This window comes from Phyllostomus discolor, chromosome 14, assembly GCF_004126475.2.
Source record: "Phyllostomus discolor isolate MPI-MPIP mPhyDis1 chromosome 14, mPhyDis1.pri.v3, whole genome shotgun sequence".
NCBI classification, from domain to species: Eukaryota; Metazoa; Chordata; class Mammalia; order Chiroptera; family Phyllostomidae; genus Phyllostomus; species Phyllostomus discolor.
In genome coordinates this window covers 10,142,356-10,167,504 of record NC_040916.2, presented here as the reverse complement: position 1 = coordinate 10,167,504, position 25,149 = coordinate 10,142,356, and the positions used below count along the sequence as shown (strand labels likewise).

General features: G+C 38.6%; 1 protein-coding gene across 8 annotated transcripts in view; it reads right to left on the bottom strand.

Moving 5' to 3' along the window:
• The window catches only part of RCOR3 (REST corepressor 3), a 52,551-nt gene extending 34,671 nt beyond the window's left edge, over nt 1-17,880 (bottom strand). For 2 of the 8 annotated variants that reach the window (XM_028530552.2, XM_036015371.1), the window contains exons 1-6: nt 17,526-17,750; nt 17,025-17,081; nt 6,783-6,860; nt 4,143-4,195; nt 2,192-2,353; nt 496-620 (exon numbers count right to left, since the gene is read on the bottom strand). In XM_028530552.2, coding sequence (XP_028386353.1) covers nt 496-620; nt 2,192-2,353; nt 4,143-4,195; nt 6,783-6,860; nt 17,025-17,081; nt 17,526-17,694 — 644 coding nt within the window. In that variant the 5' untranslated portion in view covers nt 17,695-17,750. Of the gene's footprint in view, nt 1-495; nt 621-2,191; nt 2,354-4,142; nt 4,196-6,227; nt 6,610-6,782; nt 6,861-9,245; nt 10,247-17,024; nt 17,082-17,525 lie in introns of those variants that run through there. The other 6 variants (XM_028530554.2, XM_036015372.1, XM_028530553.2 and 3 more) reach the window with 5 other exon arrangements.
• Between the last annotated feature and the right edge of the window lie 7,269 nt (nt 17,881-25,149).

Sequence of the window (25,149 nt, the reverse complement as noted above, 5' to 3'; positions counted from 1 at the left end):
AAAAGAACACATATTAATTTGATATAATACTTATTATTTCAGTTCTCCAGTTGGACAATAAAGACAGACAAAAACCAGCTAACAAAATTATTTTATACTATCATAATTATACAGTTACAATAATGTGAACTTCAATTACCGAGGTAATTGTGGAAAGAGCATCTTTTATAGAATATATTTTAGATATACTTAATAGATTCTAAATATATGTATTAAATATATTACTACTAAAAGGAAGCATTTGGGATTATAGTCAAACACAGATCAAAAGTAACACAGTTGAAATGTTTGCTGGCTATGATTAACAGCTAATGAGTTAAAGAGAGTTCTTACTAATAAGGTTTTTGATCACTCACCTCTTTCTGTCAAAGCAGAAACATGAATGTAAGGATAAGAAGTACTTACAATGTGTTGTGATAATTTTTGTGCCTTAGAAAATGTAATAAATCCAATAGTGTCCTTAACAATGTAACTATATAAAGGTATCCAACCTACCTGTCACCCTGATTATGTCTATTGGCTAGTTTACGAGCCTGGCGATCCATCAAACTTGTCCTAGATCGAGTTTTTTTCCAGGAATAGTAATATTTTACAAGGCTAGCAATTGTCTTATCTGGAAGCTTGAAAAAAAAATCATGTTAATATCAGCAAGTTTAATTCATAAACTCCAATTAACAGAATGACTATTTCTGATATTCTTTGATACTTAGCAAACAAAGGCATAGATAAAAACATTTTTATGGGTACTTTCATAAATTATAAAGATAAAATGTGTGTTACAGTCATAGCACCCTACCCACACATATGTCACTGACATTATGTCTATTTGTTCTCAGGGAGGGGAGAAAATTGTCACAAACACAGTGAGAATGATCCCAGAAGTCCCCAGCACAGTCAGTGCTACATAATTTTTTCCCCTCTGTAAATAAGAATTCTTCATTGGTATATGGTTCACCTACCATAAAATTCTCCAGTTTAAGTGTATAAGTCAGTGGTTTTTAGTATATTCGCTACTATACGCAACCATCACTAAATTCCCAACATCTTCACAACCTCAAAAAGAAACCCGATACCCATCAGCAGTCCCTCCTTATTCTCGCCTTAACCTAATCCCTACAGATTTGCCTACTCTGAACATTTCATATAAATGAAATCATACATGTGACCTTTTATATATGGCTTCTTTCACTTAGCATGATGTTTTCAAGAAAAGCTACTCAATTCTTAAAATGATTTTTTTAAATAATTTTGTTTTAAATCCATGTTTTGAAATAATAAATAATGCGCCCTGGCTGGCGTAGCTTAGTGTATTGAGAGTGGGCTGGCTGAGAACCAAAGTGTCCCAGGTTCGATTCCCAGCCAGGGTACATTCCTGGGTTGCAGGCCATAACCCCCAGCAACCGCACATTGATGTCTCTGTCTCTCTGTCTCTCTCTCCCCCTCCCTCCCTCCCTTCCCTCTCTAAAAATAAATAAATAAAATCTTTAAAAAAAAAAGAAATAATAAATAATGCAAATACACTTTAGCTACCAAATCAAGTCTTTGGGTATTAAAATGACTAATGATCATGTATTGATTTGTCATACAGGCAAACAAGGATGCACACTCCCAATCAAAAATGTTTGTCACGGTTATAGAAGACACTTAGATATATTTTCAAACACGAACCAGTTTTTATTCATTCAGGTTAAAAGTGTTTAATGCAGCAATTTCTCAGGTTTATATTATTTTGATATTGAAAATTTAAGAACTAGAAATAAGGAACAATTTTCTTCTAAAAACAAGAAAGCAACAGCACCTGAAAAATACTGAATTACAGAATATTTAAAAATTGATCTTCATATCTAAAGGAATATAAATTAGAAAATGAAAGTCTTATGTTAAAAAATAAAACACTTAAAAATAAAATTATGATTTTTTCCCCGGAATGACAAACTTTTTTAAAACAGTACTATTATACATATATTTGTCACAATAAAAGTTAATTTATTACAATAAAATAGCACATAATTGTCATGCACTAGAGTGAATGCAGACAATAGGGCTATATGCAAATATACTTACTGCAAATATTTTTAAAAATTACAGTTTGATTGGAAAACTTTTTTTTATTTAGTAGTTAGAAAGTGTTCAGTATCAGCACAAGGTATCATTCAGGTATGAATCACAGTTAGGACCAAAATTATCGTACCATTTGTTGAATCCTGTGAAAGCTCTTCCCATGAAAACTAAAGGCTTGTTCAAATAGGACTTTATCTTCCACTGTCCACTCATCCGGAAAGGGAGTAAAATTAGGGAGATCGGCAAGGGACTTCTCAATGTTATGTTTATGCCAGAACAACATGCCAAGTGCCTTTGAAGAGAAATCAATCCCCTTTGGTTTTTAATGGATTTATCATACAAATCACACAACAATCTTAAGCCTATGACTTCAACTGAAGATACACTCATGGTTTGGGGCTTTCAGTCAGGGCTGCATGAGTAGCAGACCTCATTTATTTATTTATTTTAAACCAGGGCCTCAGAAAGGTGGGTGTTCTTATACACCGTATTTGCTAGAGAATCTGGGAAACTCAGTGAGCTGAGGAGAGTGATTATAATTACTACAGAAGGTTTGAAGGCTCATATCAAGACTTCTACCCACATTAATTCATTGGTCAATGTGTAGAGAAAAATATGCTAAAAGGAAAAATACCCAGTAAACCAGTAGTTGAATGAAAATTATTGATTATAACACAAAACTAGAAGTGCTTAGTTGAGACTTAAAGAACTACTTTTCGGACCATAAGACGCACCTAGGTTTTAGAGGAGGAAAACAGGAAAAAAATTTTGAAGCAAAAAATGTGGTAAAATATTTAATAACATAAATAACATAATATTTCACCAATATAAATGTAAACAGAACTCAACAGCAGCATTAACAACCATTATTCCTCCCACACTGGGGGCGAGTGCATGTTATAGTCCGAAAAAAATACAGTAGTTCTTTTAACCTTTTAGAAATCTATCATGGATTAAACACGTCCAAGAAGAGTACCTCCGCTACAACTATAACAATCTTTTATCATATGTATTTTTAAAGTTCTTTATTATCATAATGTATACAAGGAATCATCACGAGGCACATTAGTAACTTCAATGATTTTATTAGCAAATCACAGGAAAGCCTTAAATAAAAAATTTCCAACATCCCACAATTTTTTATTATAGGTAAGCACTAGGCTTTTAACTTTACAGTAAGGTATGGATGTCATTTAAGGGATAAAGTTTTATTCCTTAAGAGTTTTAATGTTCAATTCTGTACTTTGGTATACTTAAAAGTAAACATGAAAATGAACATATGTACAGTCATATTTTAAAGAATTAACTTTCTTAAATATTAAACAGAAAGTCAAGGCTTAAAAACCAAATACATAATCAAAGGTTTCAAATTCATAAGAAAAGATAGCTATATTTAGATAAACACCTCAATTTCAGAAAAAAGACTTTTTATTATACAACCATGTTACTGACTATAAAGTCAGTTCTTAATAATCCAGGTTACAGGTAACTGACTTATTTTACTAGTAATTCTGACAAAAGTTAATCTAATACTTAGTTGAAACGAGATTTAAATGATTCTATATTCTCCATCTCTGCATCAGTATGGAATAAATAAATCATAAGCCATATATATCTCCTTTTAAAGTTATCCAATTTTTTAAAATCTCTTTGTGAATTATTTCATTCATAATTTAAAAGTCTTAAATATATCTTTAAATATAAAGTTGAACTTTTGGATTAAGTTTTAGTCTTCTGGATTAAAAAGTCAAAGAGAATTATCTGTACTCAAAAAATTCTCCCTTTTTGGTAAGCATTTGCCAGAGTAATTCTGAAGGCCTTCATTTTGGATACTTTTAAAACTCAAAGTAGAATAAGAAACAGAGGTATTTAGAGAAAAATAAAAATGTTCAAGCTCTTGAGAAAAATAATGTTTATACAAGCAAAATTATTAATGTTGAAAGGTGAGATTTTGTTAGGACGTTTAGTTGTCTCTAAAGTTGGTTGAACTTGTCCTTTTCAGACAGAAATGATCATGAGATGTTCTTTGGATTCTGTACATGTTGAGGCAAGTCTTAATATTAAAATGTTTCTTTACATACCTGTTCCACATTGTAGCCATGTTTCTCCTTTGCAATTGCAATATATTCATCCACTGTAATGAAACAATGTTACATAATTAATTATATTTACTTCATTTGCCCAGGTCTATACTGTTTTTTAACAGAGCAGAATAATTTATAGTCCAGGGGTAAGAAATAACCAAAGTAATTTTCCATTAAATATTACTAAAGACTTTTACTTGCATGAACAGGGTCAGAAGTTCACTTGGTTTAAAATTTTACTCAGTATGACTTCTCTCTATGACCATATAAGCATATACTTATTAAATTCAATTACTATAATTATTTTTGTATACAAAAAAGATCAATCTGAGGGTAGCCAATGGACCCTAATTACAGTGTAAAATATCAGACAATTTACTGGTTTTTCTGCTGCAGTCTTCATTTGAAGTTATTTAGCTATTTAGGACCCTATCTCATATTTAGAGTTGACCCAAAGCCTTTACCTCCCCATTTTTGTCACCTATACATAGTAACAACATATTTAGGTATGCTTCAGTATCCCTAAAATTTTCCTCAGCTCTTCCTTCTAGGTACACAAAAGGTGCTTGAATATTCCAGTTTCATTCATCTGCCGTATGAAATCGGGCCAACAGAATTATTTAGATAAGCATAGCTTCTGATGATACACTGGCTATTTTAAGGCCTCACTGCTGAGAAGCCTGCCATTTTGCATTCAGCAAGACGCAGTTTTATGTGAAGTCTATAGTTAATCTTGATACATATTTATTATTATATATGTATACATGTGTACACCTATATACACATGTATACATACATATTCTTTAAGCAAATTTTTGAGAAGCAGTGGTTAAGAGTTCTGATCCTAGAACAGCTAGTCTACCTGAGCTTGATTCTCAGCCTTCTTGTTCGAGTTTTAACTTTAGGCAATTAACTTGGCTTTTTTGTACCTTAGTTTCCTCACTCTAAATGGTGATAAAAACAACACCTTCCTCCTAGGAATAAATGAGCTAATACATGTAAAGTGCTTAGAATAGCACCTGGCACATTTAAGTACTTTATAAGAATTTGTTATCATTATTAGTCAGTAGAGTGCAGATTAATATATAAATATGCTATTAGAAAAATAATGCTATTAGAATAATTATCTTTTATAGATGCTATTATATCTTCATAAGACTGTAAGCTTTTAGTATGGAAAATCCAAATATTATATTTTGTTTAGAACCCATAGTACTTAAACATATGAAAGGTCTAAATCTATGCTGATTAAACTTGAACAAAAATGTCTTCTAGTCCCATAAATAGAGGCCAAACAGTACCAATCAAGCTGTGGTTCTTAACCCTGGCTATCCATTAGAATCAGCAGAGGAGCTTTTAAAAAGTCCAGGCTCCATGTTTGAAAATTCTGATTGAATTGGTTTGAGCTAGAGACCAAATTATCAGTAGTGTTTGCTTTTTAAATGTTCCCCCAAGTGATTCCAATGCAGAGCCCTAAACCCCCGGGATATTCCTTCCACATGGACATTATTCTACCAGGAAATGTTGGCTTTCTGAATTTTGTTAACCACTTTGCTAAGAAAGGCACCATTGTGTAAAACACTGTTAAAACAGCAAAAGCCAGTGACACCCTGATACTCAGTTTGCGAATGAAAATCTGGGCCTATAATGAGGATTGAACCAAAGAAACTTGATAGTCTTTTTCAGGTTTCTCAGTATATAGTCCCAGGCCAAATGTAATTTCATGTCTTTGTTTAAGAATGCTTCAAGAACACGGAATTCCTAGATTATCAGCTAGACCTTTTGGTGGTATTTTACAGCCCTTAAATAGAAGAATTATCAGGTATGCAGAATATTACTCAGTTTCCAATTTTTAGTTCTTTTACTGCATCAATAAGTATAGACTTACTATGCACATGGTCATCATTTTTCATGGGACTACATAAACCATCATGGGACAGCTGTAAGATTAGTAAATATTTTTTAAAAGATAAGCTTATTTTACAGCTGCTAGCATAGCTTTCAGTGGGGTTTGTTTGTTTGTTTGTTTTTAGTAAATTCAATGATAACTAAATGGAGGGATGGGGATCTTAGTTTTGTTACCTGCACGTTTCCTATATCTGATGTGCCGCAAAGGATCAGGTCCGCTACATCACATTGAAGTCTAAAGCCACACCATGATTCAAGAGGTGCATGGTCAATGATCCAGAAGGTCTCAGTCCAGAAATGGAGAGCACAGAGATGACCTGATTGATGGCTGCTGAAGTCAGTCCTTTCCCCTTTCCTCTTTAAAATGGTAATGATAGTGGGCTCTTTGAAGTTTGAAGGCATTTCTTTACATCTCCATACACTGAGGAAAAGCCTGTGCAGATGTCTACATAGTAACTCCCTCCCCTGCTTGAGGATTTAAGCAGCAATGCCATCACATCCTAGGTTTCCTCTGTCCTCCTGGGCCTGACACAAATTGGAATGATCAACCCACTGCCTTTCAAAAGGAAAAACATTCTAATGTAACAACCTCCATCAAGAAACAAAACAAAACAAAGACAAACTGGTTTTACTTATGAGCATCTAAGGGACCCAAAAACAAATATAAATTGATTTTTAATTGGTTGATAGATCCTTATTGACATAAACATTCAATTTCAGAAAACTTACATTTGGTGTCTGGGATACTGTGATATGGAGACCATACAAGCATTCCTCCATTGTCTTTATCTGTGTACTTTGTAGCACCTGCGGGAAAAATTAATTAATTTGAATATGATGGATTTTTATTTACGTTCATAATGCATGTAAGCAATGTTAGTTTACTTCTATTTGGTATAGTACCTGCAAAAGAGGGCAAAGAAACCAAGTACAAAAAAATAAAGAGAAGGAAAACAGACTGACATTACCCCCTTTAAATTAAAAAGACTTTCTCAAGTACCTTACACATCTCTACTACTTTACAGATAACCCTGACTCCACCTTGTATACATTACTTAGAAGTCACTAAAAACTCTTAAAACCACAGAGAATACCTCAGGTGGTAAGTTAACTGTTTGGTCCTATATCTAACTGGGCCAAGATTACTGTAATTTTTAAACAACTATATCTGTTTTTCATGGTTTTTACTTAATCTTATTACTTGCTAGAAGTCTGCCAGCTATTACTTTTTAGACTTAATTTCTTACATTTTACATTTATAAAAGTATGTGCTCTGTGTAAGAAGAAAGCAAAATAAAAAAAGCAGAATAATGCTCTTTCTTCTTAAAGTAATCTGAGAGTCTACCTCTAATCTAGAAGCACACACTACTGCTATTTCTAAATTACTTCTAACCTGTTATAATCTAAAAAGCCAGAAAAACCAAACTCTACTGAAACTGTAAATTAAAAGACAGAATGAATGAATGCCTGACACAGCTACTGCAGAGCCAAGTACCTGCCTGTGGGTCCTGGTCTTTTCCTGCCTTCTTCCTAATTCTTAGGTGTATTCAAGCTCATTGAAACTATTGACAAATGAAGCACTGTTGTCACCTATTTTAAGAAGAGTTACTTATAAACATGCCATAATTGACTTTTATGAAGTGTTGATAGCTCCCAGCAAATAATGGCCAGAATTTCAAAATCATTCACATTAGAATTCTGAAGTTAAACTGCAATCATTTATAAAGTTGTAAGACATCTGAAATACAGAACATTCATTTCCAGCAAAAGGAACTACTACTATAATCTCAATCTAGAGAAGCTAATCTATTGAGCAATAACATCAATTTTTTATTTTTGGAGAATCATCATACGTCACTACTGTATATTCAACAAATGTTTAAAAATGATATACTGTTAGTGAAATATGCATCCAAAATTGTTTTTAAAATTTGTTATCTCTTTTACTATATGGAAAAATTAAGGATAGAGATAAGAGAAATGAAAGAACACTATCAAAATACAGTATTAGAAAAAAACATTAAAAACATAGTTATGCAATAAATCTAAAAGTGAAACCTACCACATTTCGTCTTAAGTATGTTTAACAAAAGAGGACAAATATAGGAGCTAAGAATTTAGGAAAATGCAAATTAGAAGTACATTATCTAAAATTTATATTCAATGAAAATAAATTTTAATGTCTTTTAAAAACTTCAGTATTAAAACTATACATTTAACTAAAATGGCTGAACAATGACTGTAAATTAAATGGTCAGGGCTCCAGGAAACCCAAGGCAACTAACTGCTTGGTTCTCTGGTTCCCTGGCACATGTTGAGGTTTTCCCATTCCTTCATCAACCATAGTACACTTCAGCAGAACTTCATTCAACTGGCACTTAGTCTGGGTTTTCAATATGTTCTTGGTGTTGTGTGAATGGATTCTGGATGAGGTGAAGCTTCCCCCTGCCACAAGGCTGATGCAGTGGCAAGAAAAACTGTTAGCAAATGTTTCCGCCTTGGGGTGTAACTTCCAAAATCTCTAGTGATTGGAGCACCCACTTCATTGAGCAGATCATATGAACTTTAATGGACAGACTTGCAAACTGCTTGGAATTGTGACTGACCCTATTACCTTCAATTATGAGGCAAGGTGGAAAGAACAAATGGAAAAACTGGATTCAAGCAGAACAAATTTAATTACACAGGACTGAGTGAACAGATGAGAAGGATTACAATTTTATGACTTTTTATTTGAAATGCTGATTTTTAAAATCTTTTGTTTTCTACATATATTTTTTTTTCCTTTCTCTTAAAGTACCTATGACCTAGAGCACTTTGGTAAATTACACTTTTGTAAGCATTTGAAACATTTTTTTCTGTCTTTGATCCCTTCAGACTTTGGAAACTTTCAATGAGTACTTTTATTTTTGAGGCAATATGTTTGTATAAAGTTCAATACAGATCAGTTCTCTTTATAACAGGACACAAGGCTTAGACTGGAATGTCATATTTGAGAGAAATATGCACAGGTTCAATATGACCAGAAAGCTTTAAGGAATCAAAATTGACTTTGGAAGCCAATAAAAAGTTCCTTGGAAAAACTGCCTGGTACTTGGCTTACATGACTCACAATAGTCCTTCCAGGTAAGGAACAAAGGTTGCTTCCTGGGAGATTCATGTAAAGAATCTCAGGATACAATGGGTACCTACCTCAAAGAGAGAGGAATTCACCCCAATTCTATAGGTATTGCGGGCAAAGTCTGAAGGTAAGTATGACGCTTGGTTTCTTAGCCTTGAGAAGTTTTTTCAAGTTCAGTCAGAAAAGTCCTTATGGAAAATTATAGCAAAGCAGAGTTAAAAGAACCTATGTGGCTGATTACTTTTCTTGGTGGACTTAAATAATCAGGCTAAGTTTACTGAAATCAGACTCATTTTACAAATATATTATGTCTTAATTTGATTATCTTTGGTAAAGGTGGGGGTGATTTTAGAGAGAAAAATTGTTTCAATAGAAACCATACACCTTTGTGGATATTACATTATGGTACAGTTCATTGTCTTTTGGGTGTTTTAAAATTTTTTTATTTTTACCTATAAACTGCAGTGGATCCTGAATTTTTCTAGTTTTCTTGAATATTTGGCTGCAACCCTCCAAATTAACATTTTCATTTTCCTATCCTTTGACATGGAGTCACTAAGAACTACAACTGCCCCCTTTCCAAGGCCACGAAAGCTAAAATGGGACGACCTGATGTAGACTTCAGAAAAATCACAACCACAGCTCATCTATGGAGAGTCTTTGTGCCTGCTGCAGAAAGAGCACCAGACACTCAAACTGCAAACCTGGAGACTCTAAGAGACCGTAACCGCCTGCATGCAATCCACCTAAAGGTGATCAGAGACAGACACCTAGAAATCTTCTTGACTGCTTTCAGAATTCATAAACTGAGATTATAGTCAGCTCCAATGATTAACTTTTTTCTTGTTTCCATAGGGATGCTTCTCATTAAATACATGATTGCTTGCACCATAGCCTTAACTTTGGGAGCCCACCTGAATCACCACCTCCTGAAATGAGATACAACTGTTTACCTAAACTGAACCTTTCTCAAGACTGAGACTGGTTTAATGAGACACAGAACAATCTACTGGGCCAAATTCTGGAATGTGAAACTTCCAGGGACGTTTTAGAGCAGGGAACTGAGGGGGTCCAGAGTGAATCACTCTAAAATGTGTCTCCGTGGGATGCAGACTGTTTTGAACTGAAGGTTACTTTAGCTACAGGTTTAGAAGAAGCTTCTTCCCCCTACCCTTAACTGCCTAGAAAAATCTGAATTAGAGGGTTTGCCCATAGGAGATTATCGGTGACAAACTTTTTGACTCATCAGCACGGCAGGGCAAATTTTTATTTACTGAGTATCTGCAATTATCATCCTGATTATCATCCTGCAATGAGCCTTCAAAGCCCCCAAGGCTCATGACCACCTCATCACTAGATTACAATGTCTTATAAGGCTATCTTTGTCTACCTCTAACTCTCTCATGGAGGGGTTCCTATACATATATATGTATTAAGTTTTATTTTCTCTTGCTAAAAACATAAAATATATAGTTATTTTTAACCACATAAAATAAAAACACAAAAGCAAAGGAGCCAAATCATTCAACAGAAATAATATAGACAACCAATCTAAGTTGATCAGAAGCCTTTATTATTATTATTATTATTATTATTATTACTTTTATCTTCATTGGAGCATGTGCTTATTGATGACATTAGAGAGGGTGGGGAATGGAGGGAGAAACACTGATGTGAGAAATACTGACTGGTTGCCTCTCGAACACGCCCTGACAGGGGACTGAACCTGAATCTAGGCATATGCCCTGACAGGGAATCAAACCTGTGGCCTTTCGGTTTACTGGATGATGCTGCAACCAAGACACAGTGGCCAGAGCAGAAGCCTTAATTTAATTAGTAAACTCTATTGCTATTTCAAGTAAGCATCCTTAACTGCCATCCTTTAACATGGCACTGATTCTTTTTCACAATGGATTGTGACAGTAAGATAATTTAAATCCTACTTAATTAAACACAGACTGCAACAAAGGTTTCCACTAAGTCTCAAGTCTTAATAGCATAACATACTTAATATTTAAACATATTTCCTTGCTTTACAGATTGCTGCATTACAGGTCTGAATCATAATATCTTCATTAATTATCCCTTCTTAAACAAACATAAACTTTAAAGAAAATATTTTTCCTGCCCTGGCTGGTGACTCAGTTGGTAGAAGCATCATTCTTTTGGTGAAAAGGCTGTGGGTTTGATTTCCAGTCAGAGCACATACCTAGGTTGCAGGTTCACATACGAGAGGCAACCAATCTATGTTTCTCTCACATGATGTCTCTCTCTCCCTTCCTCTCTAAAAAAAAAAAAATCAATGAACATATCCAGTGTTGATTTTAAAAAAGTAAATAATAAAAAGTATTTTTCCCATGAAGAATAATAGTTCTATTTTCACCCAAAGTCTTAGCATTGTAATTAAGGGCTTGATCTGAAAGGAACTGGCACCCAAGCTGCGGGGACTAACAGCTCCAACTAACATGGATGTGCAGGTATGTGCGGAGCAGTCGTGTCTGACAGCAGAGGACGCCTCAGTAGGCATCGCACAGTGTTCTTTCCCTAGCCCTTGACCTGGACTCCCCCATTTTCAATCACGTATGTGTCAATAAGGCCCAAGACATGACTGAAGAAAAGGAGAGACATTTTAGTATAAAGATTAAGAGTGTAACCATTATAGAGACAGACTCCAAGTTTAAATCCCAGCTCTGCCACCTCCTAGCTTTGTCACCTTGAGCAAATTTATTTAACCTATCTGTGCCTCAGTTTAACTCATCTTTGAAAATAGGGATCACGAGACTACCTACTTCACAGAGTTGCTCAAAAATTAAAGAATATAATAAAGTAGTTGGCAAACGGTAAGCATTTTATAAGACTTATTATCACTAGCGTATGCTTCCTGAAAACAGTTTTTTCCCTTCTTTCCCTGCTCTAGGACTCCTTCTTGCATCAATCAAATAAAAACATGAGCAAATAAAATCTCAAGGGGCTCTGACACAAACGGCTGAAGCCCCTTATCACCAACCCTTTGAAAATGAGATCGAATAGCTGAAATACCTTTCAGTTTTTCTGATATTAAACCCGATTCCTCTGCTATAAAAGAATATTAGAAAGTAACTTGTATTATTAAAAACCATTTACCCCCCAGGATACTTTGCATCCAATCAAGTGTCACTGTTTCCACTGAAAAGTTAAAATGAACTAAAATATTTAAAGGATACAAAACCAATGTGCATTTCTCTTTTATCTGTAACAATATTGAAGATTTTATCTTAAAACTATCTGATACTCATGAATAGTACTGAGACTCAAACTTTACTCACAACAAAATAACCAAGCCTTAGACACATCCTATTTTCTGAATGGATTAAAAAACCAACCAACCAACCAACCAACCCAAACTTAGGTAGCAAGCTACCACAATTTAAAGAGTATAGTAGTGTGCCAGTTCTGGAAATAAAATTATTGAACAGTTTTTTAAAATATTAAGTGAAACACAAGTTTAATCCCGTTGGAATTGTTTTAGATCTCTTTAACTGCAGTTAGTAAAGTACATTTATGGGACCAGCTGGGGAAAACCAACAACTATAAAACAAAAGTACAGGTGGCCTTCTGTATCCATGGCACCACATTCACAGATTCACCAACCATGGGATCAAGAATACTTGGGAAAAAATGGTACATTGTTGAGGATGTGTACTATGTGGTTAGGCCTATGATGGTTGTATCTATAATGAACATGTACCATTTTTTTCTCTTCATTACTCCCTAGTAGGTGTAGTACAATACTGTACTACAACTACTTACATTGTATCAGGTATTCTAAGTAATATAGAGATATTTCAAGTATACAGGAAGATATGAGTAGGTTATATATGAATACTACGCCATTTTATACAAGCGATTTGAACATTCATGGATATTAGTATCCTCAGGGATCCTGTAACCAATCCTCACTGGATACAGAGCAATGACTGTATAATTCTGATAAACTAGGATTTCTACACCAATAGCAAATTTCAAAGTACAAAAATAAAAATCTGCTTCTTTTTAAATTTCCTTTAAGGTTTTTAATATTAAAAAATCATGGAACAAATATCCCAAGTAGTTTAACATTAAAAATATTAAGATACTTCAAATATTTTTTAAACATTCTACCACTGATAAACTAGGCTCTGAACTACATACTTAATTACCCAACTTCACACTGCGGTAAACCAAGACTTTCCAAGGGGGTACCTAAGCATGAGTATGTTCTACGGAAATCAAATTCAGACCTTCAACTGCCCTATGTTCTCCTTCAGGACAATCTGCCTGGGAACTCCTGCCTGCAGTCTAAGGTGTCTACTCATTCTACGTCTGGCCTCTTTCTTCACAAATGCATTTCTCTCACTAAAATAAAAGGGCAGGTCTCCCACCCATTCCAAGTCTTATAAGAGTACACTACCTAAGATTTTAAAGTCTCTGTATTACCAAAGGCTATCTATCAGCAATGCCCTCCTTTATCCAAGGCACCATGCCTATTAGAATATTAACCAATTATGCACTAATTATAGTAACTCAAGCCGAAAGAGACTTAACACTTAGAATCCTCTGTTCACAAGAATACATATTATGGTGGTAGAGAAAGTAGACAGGTAATCAAAAAAGCACTCTCAAACATAAAAATACATTATAAAAATATGTAGGGAAAAAATGCATGGAAATAACTTCAGAGACAAAAAGGAACAATGTAAACTTTCAGACCATTAGGACTCTGTTCATGTATTTTATAAAACAGATACCATCACATTACTCTAGTATTTATAGTTAATTGCATGCATTTACAATAAGGACCTAACAGCTTTTTCAAAGTGTTAATATTTTCAATAGTCTTAAAATTACATTTCTCAACTATTTAAATAGTGACAAATGATAGATGGCAACTTGGAAATATGTGAGACTCTGTTTTTTTCAAAATTCTTTTATGTGTATGTATGCAGGTAAATTATTTTGAAGAACACCTCTTTATATACACTAATTTTCACTTACTCTTGTGATATAGTTAACATTGTTTCCTTTTTACAAATGAGAAAACTAAGGCCTGGATACATCAGGTAGTTCATCTCAGGTCACTATGCCATATTAGCTAAAAGGCATACTATAAGATGTGAGACTCCTAATCATCACACAAAACAGTTCCTTGTGCTATACACAGTCAAGTAGGTACTAAATAGAAGTTTGGAAGACCTAGTAAAGAATAAAAAAAAAAGGAACCTGAGAAAATAATAATCAGAAATCCAGTTAGTAAATTTTTATAAAGGCATTCTTAGCAATGGTCCATTAATTAACATAAACTATTCCTGTTCTCTAACTTCAGTAATTCTAACTTAAATCTCAATTCTTCTTGTATTTTCTAAAAGTCATTTAATAATTTATTCCTTGTTTTTAATTTCTATTATCATCTCCTCCAGTTAAATGATCTACCACCAAAAAAACCCCCTTACTTTTCCTACATTCTGATCATAATCTTGGTACCTAGGAAATTCTACTTCCAAATGACTTACATGGTTATGGGTAAATAATCTCTATGAAGAGGTTATTATTATTTACCCTATTATTTACCCTCTCAAGACTTAGGTTCAAAATAAGCAAAATATGATGATCAAGTAAATTGGATAATCCATACAGTGGCCATGTAAAATCATCTAAAAAGTCTTCCGCATTTTTTTTAAATCCTCATCCAAGGGCATACTTGTTAATTTTAGAGAGGGGAAAGGAGGGAGACATAGGAAGAGAAACATTGATTAGCTGCTGCTCCTAAGGTTGGGCGCCCTCTGGGGACCAGGGCCAAACCTGCAACCTAGGCATGTGCTCTCACTGTGAATTAAATGTGCAAACTTTCAGTTTACCGGACCAGCCCCAACCATTTGAGGCACACCCGCCAAGGCAGTCTTGTGCATTTTTAAGAAATTATTTTTCAAACTTTGAAATTTGTTCTTGGATTTAGTCTATTGTGAAACAAAAAATGCTTTACTGTGATCAGGCCATTACGTATTCATTTGTTCCAACATGAAGTCTGACTCTTAAACATAAAACCCCTAAATAACCTGTGTACAGTTCTGGCTGCCCCCTAAATAGACCCCTAAATAACCTGTCTATGAAATATAAACCTAAGAGTAAAAAGAAAGGTATGTTTATTAACCTATGAATTAATTCTGGCTGCCCAGTTCCATAAATACTTTATTTTATTGATATTAGACAGAGGAAGAGAGAGAGAGAAAAAAACTGATGTTATACCACTTATTTATGCATCATTAATTGTATGTGCCCTGACTGATTGAACCCGCAACCCTGGGTATGGTGAGAACACTGTAACCAAGAAGACCTGGGACCCAAACTCCATCTGCCTGAAGCCAAAGCACGTTTCCAAATGTCTAGCTAAAACCTGAGACAGCACAGTAATGAGAAAGTGCCATTCACTTACTAGCTACATCAAAGAAAATTAATTTCACAAAAACATTTAAAATTATGTGAAGCCCACTAGTACCCACACTGATAGCTTCTGAATAAAACGTATTAAGAGCCATGTCATTTACAGAGGAATCCAGATCCAGTGAGCCCTCCTGTATTGTTTTTACCTTTTGAAACATAGCCTGCACTAACAATTCTTTTAACATCCATTATTTTACCCTCTTCTTTGTAACAGTAAGAGCTGTTACCTAATTCTTCAAATGATTGGTGAATTTTTGCACTGCCGTAACGGGTACGGGAGGAATGCAGATACCCAGCTATACCTTACAATCAAACATACTATTTCAACACCCCAAGAAAACACAACTAAGACCTATTAATATCTAATACAGATTTCAAGAGTCCCACACAGACGCAACGTTTCATAATGAGTAGGCAACGGGCAAAAAACTGACCAAAGCACCCAGCCCTTTCAAAGTCTGTCCACAGCCTAAACTGAAGAGGGTCTGGGGTGGGGTGGGGTGCGGAGGGGAGGGGAGAAGGAAACACGCTCCACGCTCCACAACGAGAGGCTCCAGCAAGGGCGCCTCCATATGCGGAACTCTCGCCCAATCCCCGTCCAGGCTGAAATCCCGTGACCGCCAGAGAGCCTGTTTGGAGAAAAGTAGACAGGGAGCCCGCAAGCTGGGTTGGCAGAGGACGCTGGAACCTGGCTGCTCGGGGAGAAAATGTCTCCTTGGCAGCTGCCGCCACTGTCCTGTGGTCTGACTTCCTACGGCTGGCTCGCAAGAGAGGTGTGTGCCTCTGGCTTCTCCCCACCCCCTTCCTCCATCCCTTTCTCTCCCCGGCTCCTACAATCCGCAGAGCTGTCGCTAGCAAAGCTACACCACCTAGCCAAAAAAGAAAGGAAAAAGAAAATCCCTGGTGCTTTCGGGTCGAGGAAGGCTCGCCCTGGGCTTCGACCGGTGACAGAAGCTTGGGCACCGCCGCCCTCGCGCAGCGCGGCCCTCCGCTCCTGAGGCCCGGGGGTCTAGCCATTGATATTGGCTTGGTTCTCACACACGGCCCCGCCGTCCCTTCTCCCTGGACCCCCAATCCTCCGAGGGCTGGCTCCCTCTGCTCTCCCCCGCCTCGCCCCGAGCTCAGGGGGCAGAAGGGCGATGCCACCAGCGGGCAAGTGGCCTCCAAAGAAACCATGTTAACCTTGCAATGCACACATCTGCCCACACGCCCTGTGTCACAGCCCTGCCAAGCCTGACAGCCTCCCCGCTAGAGATGCCTGCCCATCCCAGCCCCGCATCCCCTCCCAATCGCACACCCGGACCCCTACCCCGCCCGCCCGCCCTCTACCCCTTCCACCCTAAAGCAATCCCAGGAAAGGGGAGACTAGGTTTCGCCTAAGCAAATATATCTACCTGGATCAAATTCAGGGATCCGGGCTTGGTATTCAGCTCCGACTCTCATCCCAACATCTGCAAAGCAATGCCAAGAGAGAGAGAGAGACAGAGAGAGAGAGACAGACAGACAGACAGACAGAGAGACACACACACAGAGAGGAGACAGAAGGAAAAGAAAGAAAAAGAAAAGAGAAAAAGGAAAAGACACTTAATAAAATATAAAAATTGCTGGAGGGAGGAAAGAAGCGGAGGGTGGCTGGGAAGATATTAACTCCGGGCACTCCGGGAGATGGCAGAGGATGGGGGCGGGGAGCGGGGTGGGGGGGTGAGGGCGGGGGATTGGTCGAGGGCGGAGGGACGGGGGTCGCGGGGGTGCTGCTGCACTGCACCGGGAGTTCGAGGCGACCGCAGCGCCCGGGCTCCGAGGGGAGGGAGCGCGGGAGCGCGGCGGAGGGAGGGGGCTGGGGGAGGGGAGGAGGGAGGGGGCAGGCGGGCTGGCGGGGAGGAGTTCGAGGCTACCACCGTGCTCGTCGTCGCTGCTGCAGCCGCTCTCGGGCTCCGAGAAGTGCAGCCCGCCGTTCGTGGACGAGGCGCCGCTGCCACCGCTGCCCGCCGGGCTCTTGGCGCTGCCGTTGGCCGATCGGTTCTTCCCCAGTAACTCGGGCCCTTTCTCCATCATGCCGGGCATGGTAGAAGAGGGGAGGGGGAAAGGTGAGGGGAAGAGGTAGGCGGCTGGGTGAAGGGGGAGATCACTCACGAGGGCGGGCGGGAGGGAAAGGAGGAGGAGGAGACGGCGGCGGCGAAGGAGGAGGAGGAGGAGGGTGTTAATATGGAGCCGCCATAACCGCCCCGGTCCGGCAGTAGCGCAGTCTCCTCACAACAACCCGCCCCGGCCCCGCCTCTCTCTCCTCCCCCCTCCGCTCGCCTCCCGCCCCGCGAAGTCCCGGGTTCCCCGCTCGGCCGCGCCGCGCTCTACCCCGCCGTCAGTATCACTCCGCCCCGCAGGGAGGTTCCGGCCGCCGGGGAGGGGCAGCGGGGGAAAGACGGGGAGGGCCGGGGAAGCCCCGCTAGCCGGCAGACGGGGCCGCCTCCCCCGAAGATCACTAATAAAATCGCCGCAGAGGCGCCGCCGCCTCTCGGACTTCCTTCCTAGGGGGCGCTCTGGAGCCCGGGCGGAGGCGCACGCGAAGGAGCGGGACTCTTTGCCTTCTCCGGGCGGAAGGAACGCGGCTAGCGTGAGAAGATCCGCGCGACCTGAGACGCCCGGGTCCCGGGAGCCGCCCTCCCCCCGTTCTTCCGAGGGGGTTGCGGGGCCGGATGCGCCCCGGCGGGAGCGCGGCCCTCTTGGGGAACTGCGATGGCTGGCGTGCGGCACTAGGGTCCCTCCGCCGGCGAGTGTCGCGCGCTTGGGATGGGGCAGTGGAGCCGGCGGCCTTTGCGTCCCCAGGCCCATCGGCCGGAGAAGGAGACGCAGCCATACACGCTGCCGTTTTAGTTTCTGAATCTCTGAACTGGGGCCTGATTCCCTAGAGAGACCGATGGGGCCGAGCTGAGTTTCCAGGGCTGAGTAATGCAGCTGCATTTTGCTAAAAGGTTTTTTGCTTTTAACCTTACTCCTCGCCCTCGTTTTCCAAGCCTCACCTTCTCTTCCTTTTTTTTTTTTTTTTTTTTCCTTTTTCTTTTTTGGTTGGTATTTCATTAGTTTTGGGAGTGGCTGCTGTCAGTGGCGAAATGAGGACGGAGTTCTTGCCCAGTTGGCGTCTACCCAGTCGGTGTCAGCCTGCGGTCAAGGCTTGGAGGAGAGCTGTAGCGAGGGCGGAGTCCCGGAGAGAAGGTGAAGACGGAGCCGCACTCTGGCAGGCTTTCCAGCCTGGCCGCAGATGTGCTCTGTAATGCTTTTCTGAACTGCATGAGGCAGGAGGCGTAGGGGACTGCGTTTTTCGTTCTCCAGATTTGAGGACTTCGGCTATATGCCAGGTTGCCTGGCTTTGGGGTCTATTTATGATTTTTTTCCCCCTCTCTCATGAGTATGGGAGAACTGACAGTGCGCATCTAGTATGCAGATACATGTAGAGCAGTATTTGGGGTCAAGACTAAGATACCTTCCAAACACTTAAAAAGATTGCTTTGGGAGGATTCTAGTTTAGGTCAATGCAGAGTGGATCAATCCAGACAGAGCAAGCCTTCACTTAAATCAGGAAATGAGCCAAGGAAAGCCTGGGAAGTAAATATTTGGCGGGGCCCCTGTCTAAAGGAAAGTCTGCTGGGCAGGTGCAACATCCATCTGGTTCTGGTGGTAGAAGTAGTTTCAGCTTTCTGTCAAAGCTTGGTATAATTCTATTCAGTATTTAAGTCATATGACCAGACCTTCTATTCCTTTTCTCAACAAACAGTTCTGAATATTATTTTAATTCACATACAGTTTTTTTTTAATAAGGAGAGAACATCCTGGCCAAATGAAATGAATAGCCCTTTTCTTCGACACTTATATTTTCCATTGTTTTATGTACACAAGCTTCTGATGAACATGATTCAGCATCTCGGTCCTGTGCTGAGTGAATTCACCAAGAAATGCCAGTACGAGGCATCCTTGGCCAGCCAGCTTTCCGACAGTTGGCTTTGAAATACCTTCCACTCACTCTCCTGCGTACAGATCAAGGACCAAAACATTGAAGATTAGGGGATTTTGTAACATTTTTATTATTGTAAAACCCTTGCAGTAAAAAGATTACACACTCTTTGAGTACAGCAAAGAAGGCAGAACAAGGCAGACTGCATTTCACTCTTGAGAGAAGAACCTCAGGGAGGGAGGTGGGTTATGGCATTTTTTTATAAGAAAGGAAAGGAAGTTTCTATTTTGCCCCTGAAGAAAAGGAGTGTGATCTGGCTCAGAAAAAGACTAATGGGCCTTACAATGATTTCCCAACATTTAACAGGGCTGTCTTGAAAGAGAAACGACCTAAGGAGAAAATCTTGAGTATGGGGCTAAAGGAAGAAAAGAATCTGGACAAAAAGAAAGCTTTAAGAAGGGGTTAAAAAACAATGTCCAGTGATGCAGAATCATGGGAATAAATTAGAAAAGACCTTTGCATTTGCCGATTAGAAAGATGTTATTTTGTTTGGCTGTTTTCTTACTGTAATTATTATTGTTTTACTTTTTTTTGTACTTTAAATTTGGAACAGATAATACATTCTCATAGTTCCAAAATCAAAAGGTACAATAGTATATATTTCTCTATTGTATTGGACATCCTAGTGATTGCAAAAAGGCAAGGGTAAAATGTATAAGGATTAGAAAGAAATACATAAGTCTGTTATTTGGAAAAATCATAGTCTACATATAAAATTATAAACTTAGTATTAATAAGTGAATTTAGCAAGTTGCTGGATATAGTCAGCATATAAAGATTGTCTGCTGGCATTGCGTGGCTTGAAGCCACTTCACTAGTCTGGCTATTCATATTACCTTCTCCTCTTGTGTGTCTCAAATTTCCCTCTTCCTTTATCATATAAAGACACTGATGGCGCCCTGGCTGGTGTGGCTCAGTGACTTAAGTGCTGGCCTGCAAATCGAAAGGTGGTTGGTTTGATTCCTAGTCAAGACATCTGCCTGGGTTGTGGGCCAGGTCCCTAGTTGGGGTCATGTGAGAGGCAACCAATCAATGTATCTCTCACATATTGATGTTTCTCTCCCTCTCTCCCTCCCCCTCTTTCTAAAAATAAATAAATAAAATCTTTAAAAACACAACCTACTAATGGCATTTATAGCCCACCTGTATAATCCAGGATTATTTTCTTGTTTCAAGATCCATAGTTTAATCATATCTGCAAAGACCTGTTTTTTTCCAAATAACATTTACAGTTTTCAGAGATTAGGACCTGACATCATTGGGGCACTGTCCAGGAATTTGCCCTAGGAATAAATTTTAATGAAGGATTTGTGTAGTCTAAGAGCTCTATACTGAATATTTATTATTGAGAGAAATTAGAGAAGACCCAAGTAACTGGACAGGTATACTATGGTCATAGATCAGAAGACTCAATAATGTAAAAGTGTCAGTTCTCCCCAAATCATTGTATAGATTTAGTCTAATCCCTGTAACAATCAAAGCAGCTTGTATGTGTGTATGTATGTGTAAATTGAGCTGATTCTAAAATTTATACAGAAATTTTAGAAGACCAAGAGTAGCTAAGATGCTCTGGAAGAAGAAAGCTGGAGGATTTATACTACCAGATACTAGGAAGTAGACAAATGGAACTGAACAGAGTTCTCAAACAGATGCTTATTGAACATTTTACTTACGCAAAGGTGACACTAGTAATGTGGAGAAAAAAATGGATGTTTCAATAGATGGTGTTGGGTCAACTGGATATCCATATAGAAAACAAGAAACCTTGATATCTACTCATGTTATCTTTGTAACTTTGGGTAGTCCAATAATTCTTAAACAGGACATAAAAAGCAGTTATAAAGGAAAACATTGAACATGTCAAGTACAGAAAATAGTGAGAAATACAAAGAATCTTGAATTATGTCAGAAAACTACAAATAGTCTTATATTCTTGGAGCATGAAGTCAACTCAGAATGAAGCTGGAGAGATAGGCAAGGACTGAATTACACAAAGCCCTTGACAGCATTCAAAGGGTTAAGCAATTTATAGGTAATGGAAAAGGACCAGAGGGATCTAAGCAAGAGAATGATTTGGTTCAAATGGTATTTTATTTTTATTTTTATTTTTGATAGGCAAGAGGCTGTATTTATTTATTTTTGGTTCTTTAAAAATTTTTTAAATGTTTTCTTGTTTATGCTATTACAGTTGTTCCATTTTTCCATCTTCGCTCCTCCTTCACCCTGCTCACCGCCTACCCCCCCCGCTCCACTTCTTTAGTCAGTTCCCATACCATTGTTTTAGATGGAAATTGAAAAATTAGGAGTCTGTTGAAGTAGTCAAGAAATGATAAAGCTTAAATTATGATAGTGGTAGCAACGATAGAAGCGAGGACAGAGGTAAATAGTAGGTAAAATTAACATAATTTGGGGATTGATTGAGAAGGGAATGAAAATGGGAAGGGAGGAGTCTAGGCTAATGCCAGGGTTTTGCCTTGGATGTCTGGGTGGATGATTGTATCAACAACTTGAGGTGGTAAATACTGAAGACTTACCAAGTTGAGGGAGAAGAAGAATTCATTTCTAGATATATTAGGTCCTCCATGGGAAGATACCCAGCATTCAGTTGGCTGTATAATTAAGATCAGCACTGGAGCCCTGGCTGGGTATCTCAGTTGGTTAGAACTTCATTCTGATCTGCCAAGGTTGCAGATTTTCTCCCCAGTTCGGGCATATACAAGAAGCAACCAGTGAATGCATAAATAAATGGAGCAATACATCGATGTTTCTGTCTCTAAAATCAATAAAATTTAAAAAAAATCAGGTCTGGAGAAAGGGATTTGTTACCAGTTGATTGTAGCTAACTAAGATCATGAGACCTAACTAGGCCACACAGGAAAAGCATGTAAAATGAGAAATACAATCACGAGCAGAGGAACACCAGCATTGACGGGCCACAAAGAGGAAAAGAAGTCCATAAAAGACACAGAAAAACTAGAAAAATAAGAGAACTAGATGAGTGTTAACTTACTGAAATGAGAGGTATAGAGAGATCCAAAGAGAATCAGAAGAGTCTCCTGAGATAAGGCTTAAGTGTGTACAGTGCTTAAGGCAAGTAAAATGTCATGAATGATCTTGCCAAGAGCAGTTTTACTGGGATGATGGACTGAAGAACAAAACTGCAGTGGACTGAGACGTGAAGTAAGGAAATGGGAATAACCAATATGAACCTACTCCAGAAAAGTAACCAAATGGATGAGAACAGTAAATAAAACAAGGGGCTACCCTTAGTGTCCTGAGGCAAAATAAGTTTTAGGCAAGAGTGTATATTTGTAACATTCTAAAAATTGAAATACCAAATGTTCTTGTTTCCTCCTATTATCAGATGGACATTTAAAGTTGCAACTTGATTGTAAGGAAAAGGGATAGTAAAAGTTATCTGAGTCCTTGTACATGGTAGATGCTGTGGACCCTGAAACAGAAGATACCTAGTGAAAAGGGCTCCTGCTGGTTTAACTGGGATCAAGTTTAAAAAACAACAAATGAAAACAGCATCACAGTCATTTCTGCACAGGGACCTCATACAGACTGCACCTGGGAGAAGACTGCCCTGAACTACCTGCCTCTGCACTGACCTGCCTCCTGCAACTGGGTTCCTGCCATCTGAGCCAGTTCTATTAAGGAGTTCCTGGAATCATTCAATAAATAGCATTAAGGCTTTCTCCCACCAATCAGAGATGTGCAGCTGTATTCCCGCCCCCCCCCCCCCATCAGTTTCTTCACCAACCAATCAGAGCAGCTCTGTTCTGAATAAGCCAGACCGTGCCTTTGGGACCAATCAAATTGCAGGAACTTGTAGTCCTTATTTGTATGAAGAAGGACCAATTAGAGGCAAGGGGTGGGGACTTAGGTATGTATGTTAGGTTTCTTCTGGCCCTAGGTTTGCACTTTTTACCTCTTCACAGAATATTTCCTTTCCCTGTCTGGAGCAGAAACACTGAAGATGTCTCCACAGAGCAGAGGCAGGGCAGAGCAGACCATATGAGAGCAAATCGACAAGGGGCAGAGCAGAGCTGCCTAGCTGGAGAAGTGACCTGGCCATAGGGCATCTTAAAAACAGTGCTGTACCACAATTGAGCTATTCCACAGTGGTGCTGTGTCACAAATGAGCTGTTTGCACTAAATAAAGTTTCCTTTACTGCACCCCAAACTGGGGATTCCTTTTGGTGTTTAGTTGATTCCAGTGACCTTCCGCTTGACAATGCTTAACTATTTGAACGAAACTGAGTTCTGTATTAAAGATTTCAAAATTTTTTTGTACTAAAATATTTTTTCATCTTTTTAAAATATTACTATCATAATTAGTTTTTAGTCTTTAACGCCAACATACACCCACACAATGAACTGTAAGTGACATTTTCAGAAAGGGTGAAGCACATCTACTTATGCCAATATAGAACAATCTTAATATGTTAAGGGGAAAAGTCAATGTGCAAATAGTTAATACAGCGTTCATATGTACTTGTGTGTGTGTGTCCTATTCTGCTCAGGCTGCTATAACAAAGTACCACAGACTGGCTAATAGCAGCAGAAATTTGTAGCTCACGGTTCTAGACACTGGAAGTCTAAGATCTGGGTGCTGGCATGGTTGGGTGAGAGCCCTCTTCCAGGTTGCAGACTTTCCTGGTGGAAGGGGCTACGTATCTCTTGGAACCTATTTTATAAGGCACTAACCCTATTCGCGAAACTTCTACCCTTATGATTTAAGTACCTCCCAAAAGCCCACCTATAAATACCATTACCTTTGAGGGTTAGAATTTCAATATATGAATTTGGGTGGAACACAAACACTCAAACCGTAGTAGTATGGCTGTATTACCTTTCTAACATATACACATAAAATATATACGTAGCTTCCTACACATGCTCAGACTATTTCTGATAGGGTTCGTAGAAACCATTTAACTCTGGGAAGGGGGTGTCCATCTGGGATGGAAGGGAGAGTTTATCTATGTATACTTTTACACAGTTGGGCTCTTTAGTCATGTGTATGTATTACTGTTTTGAGGAAATAAATGTTTAAAGAATTGAGTAATAGACAAACACTTTAATGGTAAAAATTTAAATAGACAAGACAATGTTAAAAGTAACATTAAAATAATATAAAAGTAAAGTCACAGCTCATAGAAATTGGAAAGACAACACTGGGGAGGATAGTATGTGGGAGGTGGAGGTAGGTAGGGCAGGGGAGAGTAATGGGGGGACAACTGTAATTGAACAACAATAAATAAAATCAATTAAAAAAGTTGGCAAGTAGAATGGAAGAGGAAAGATAGGTGGTGGAGTGTTATCCTTATTTTACAATAGAAGAACATCTAAGCAGGGCAGTAACTGGACTACACCTCGATTCGCCAACTACGCTAGACACACAGAAACGACCTCAACAGAAATCCTGTTTCATTCATATTATCCAGACTCATAATCAATTTCTTCATGATACCAATTTTTCACTGAAGAGTTAATTGATTTGCACT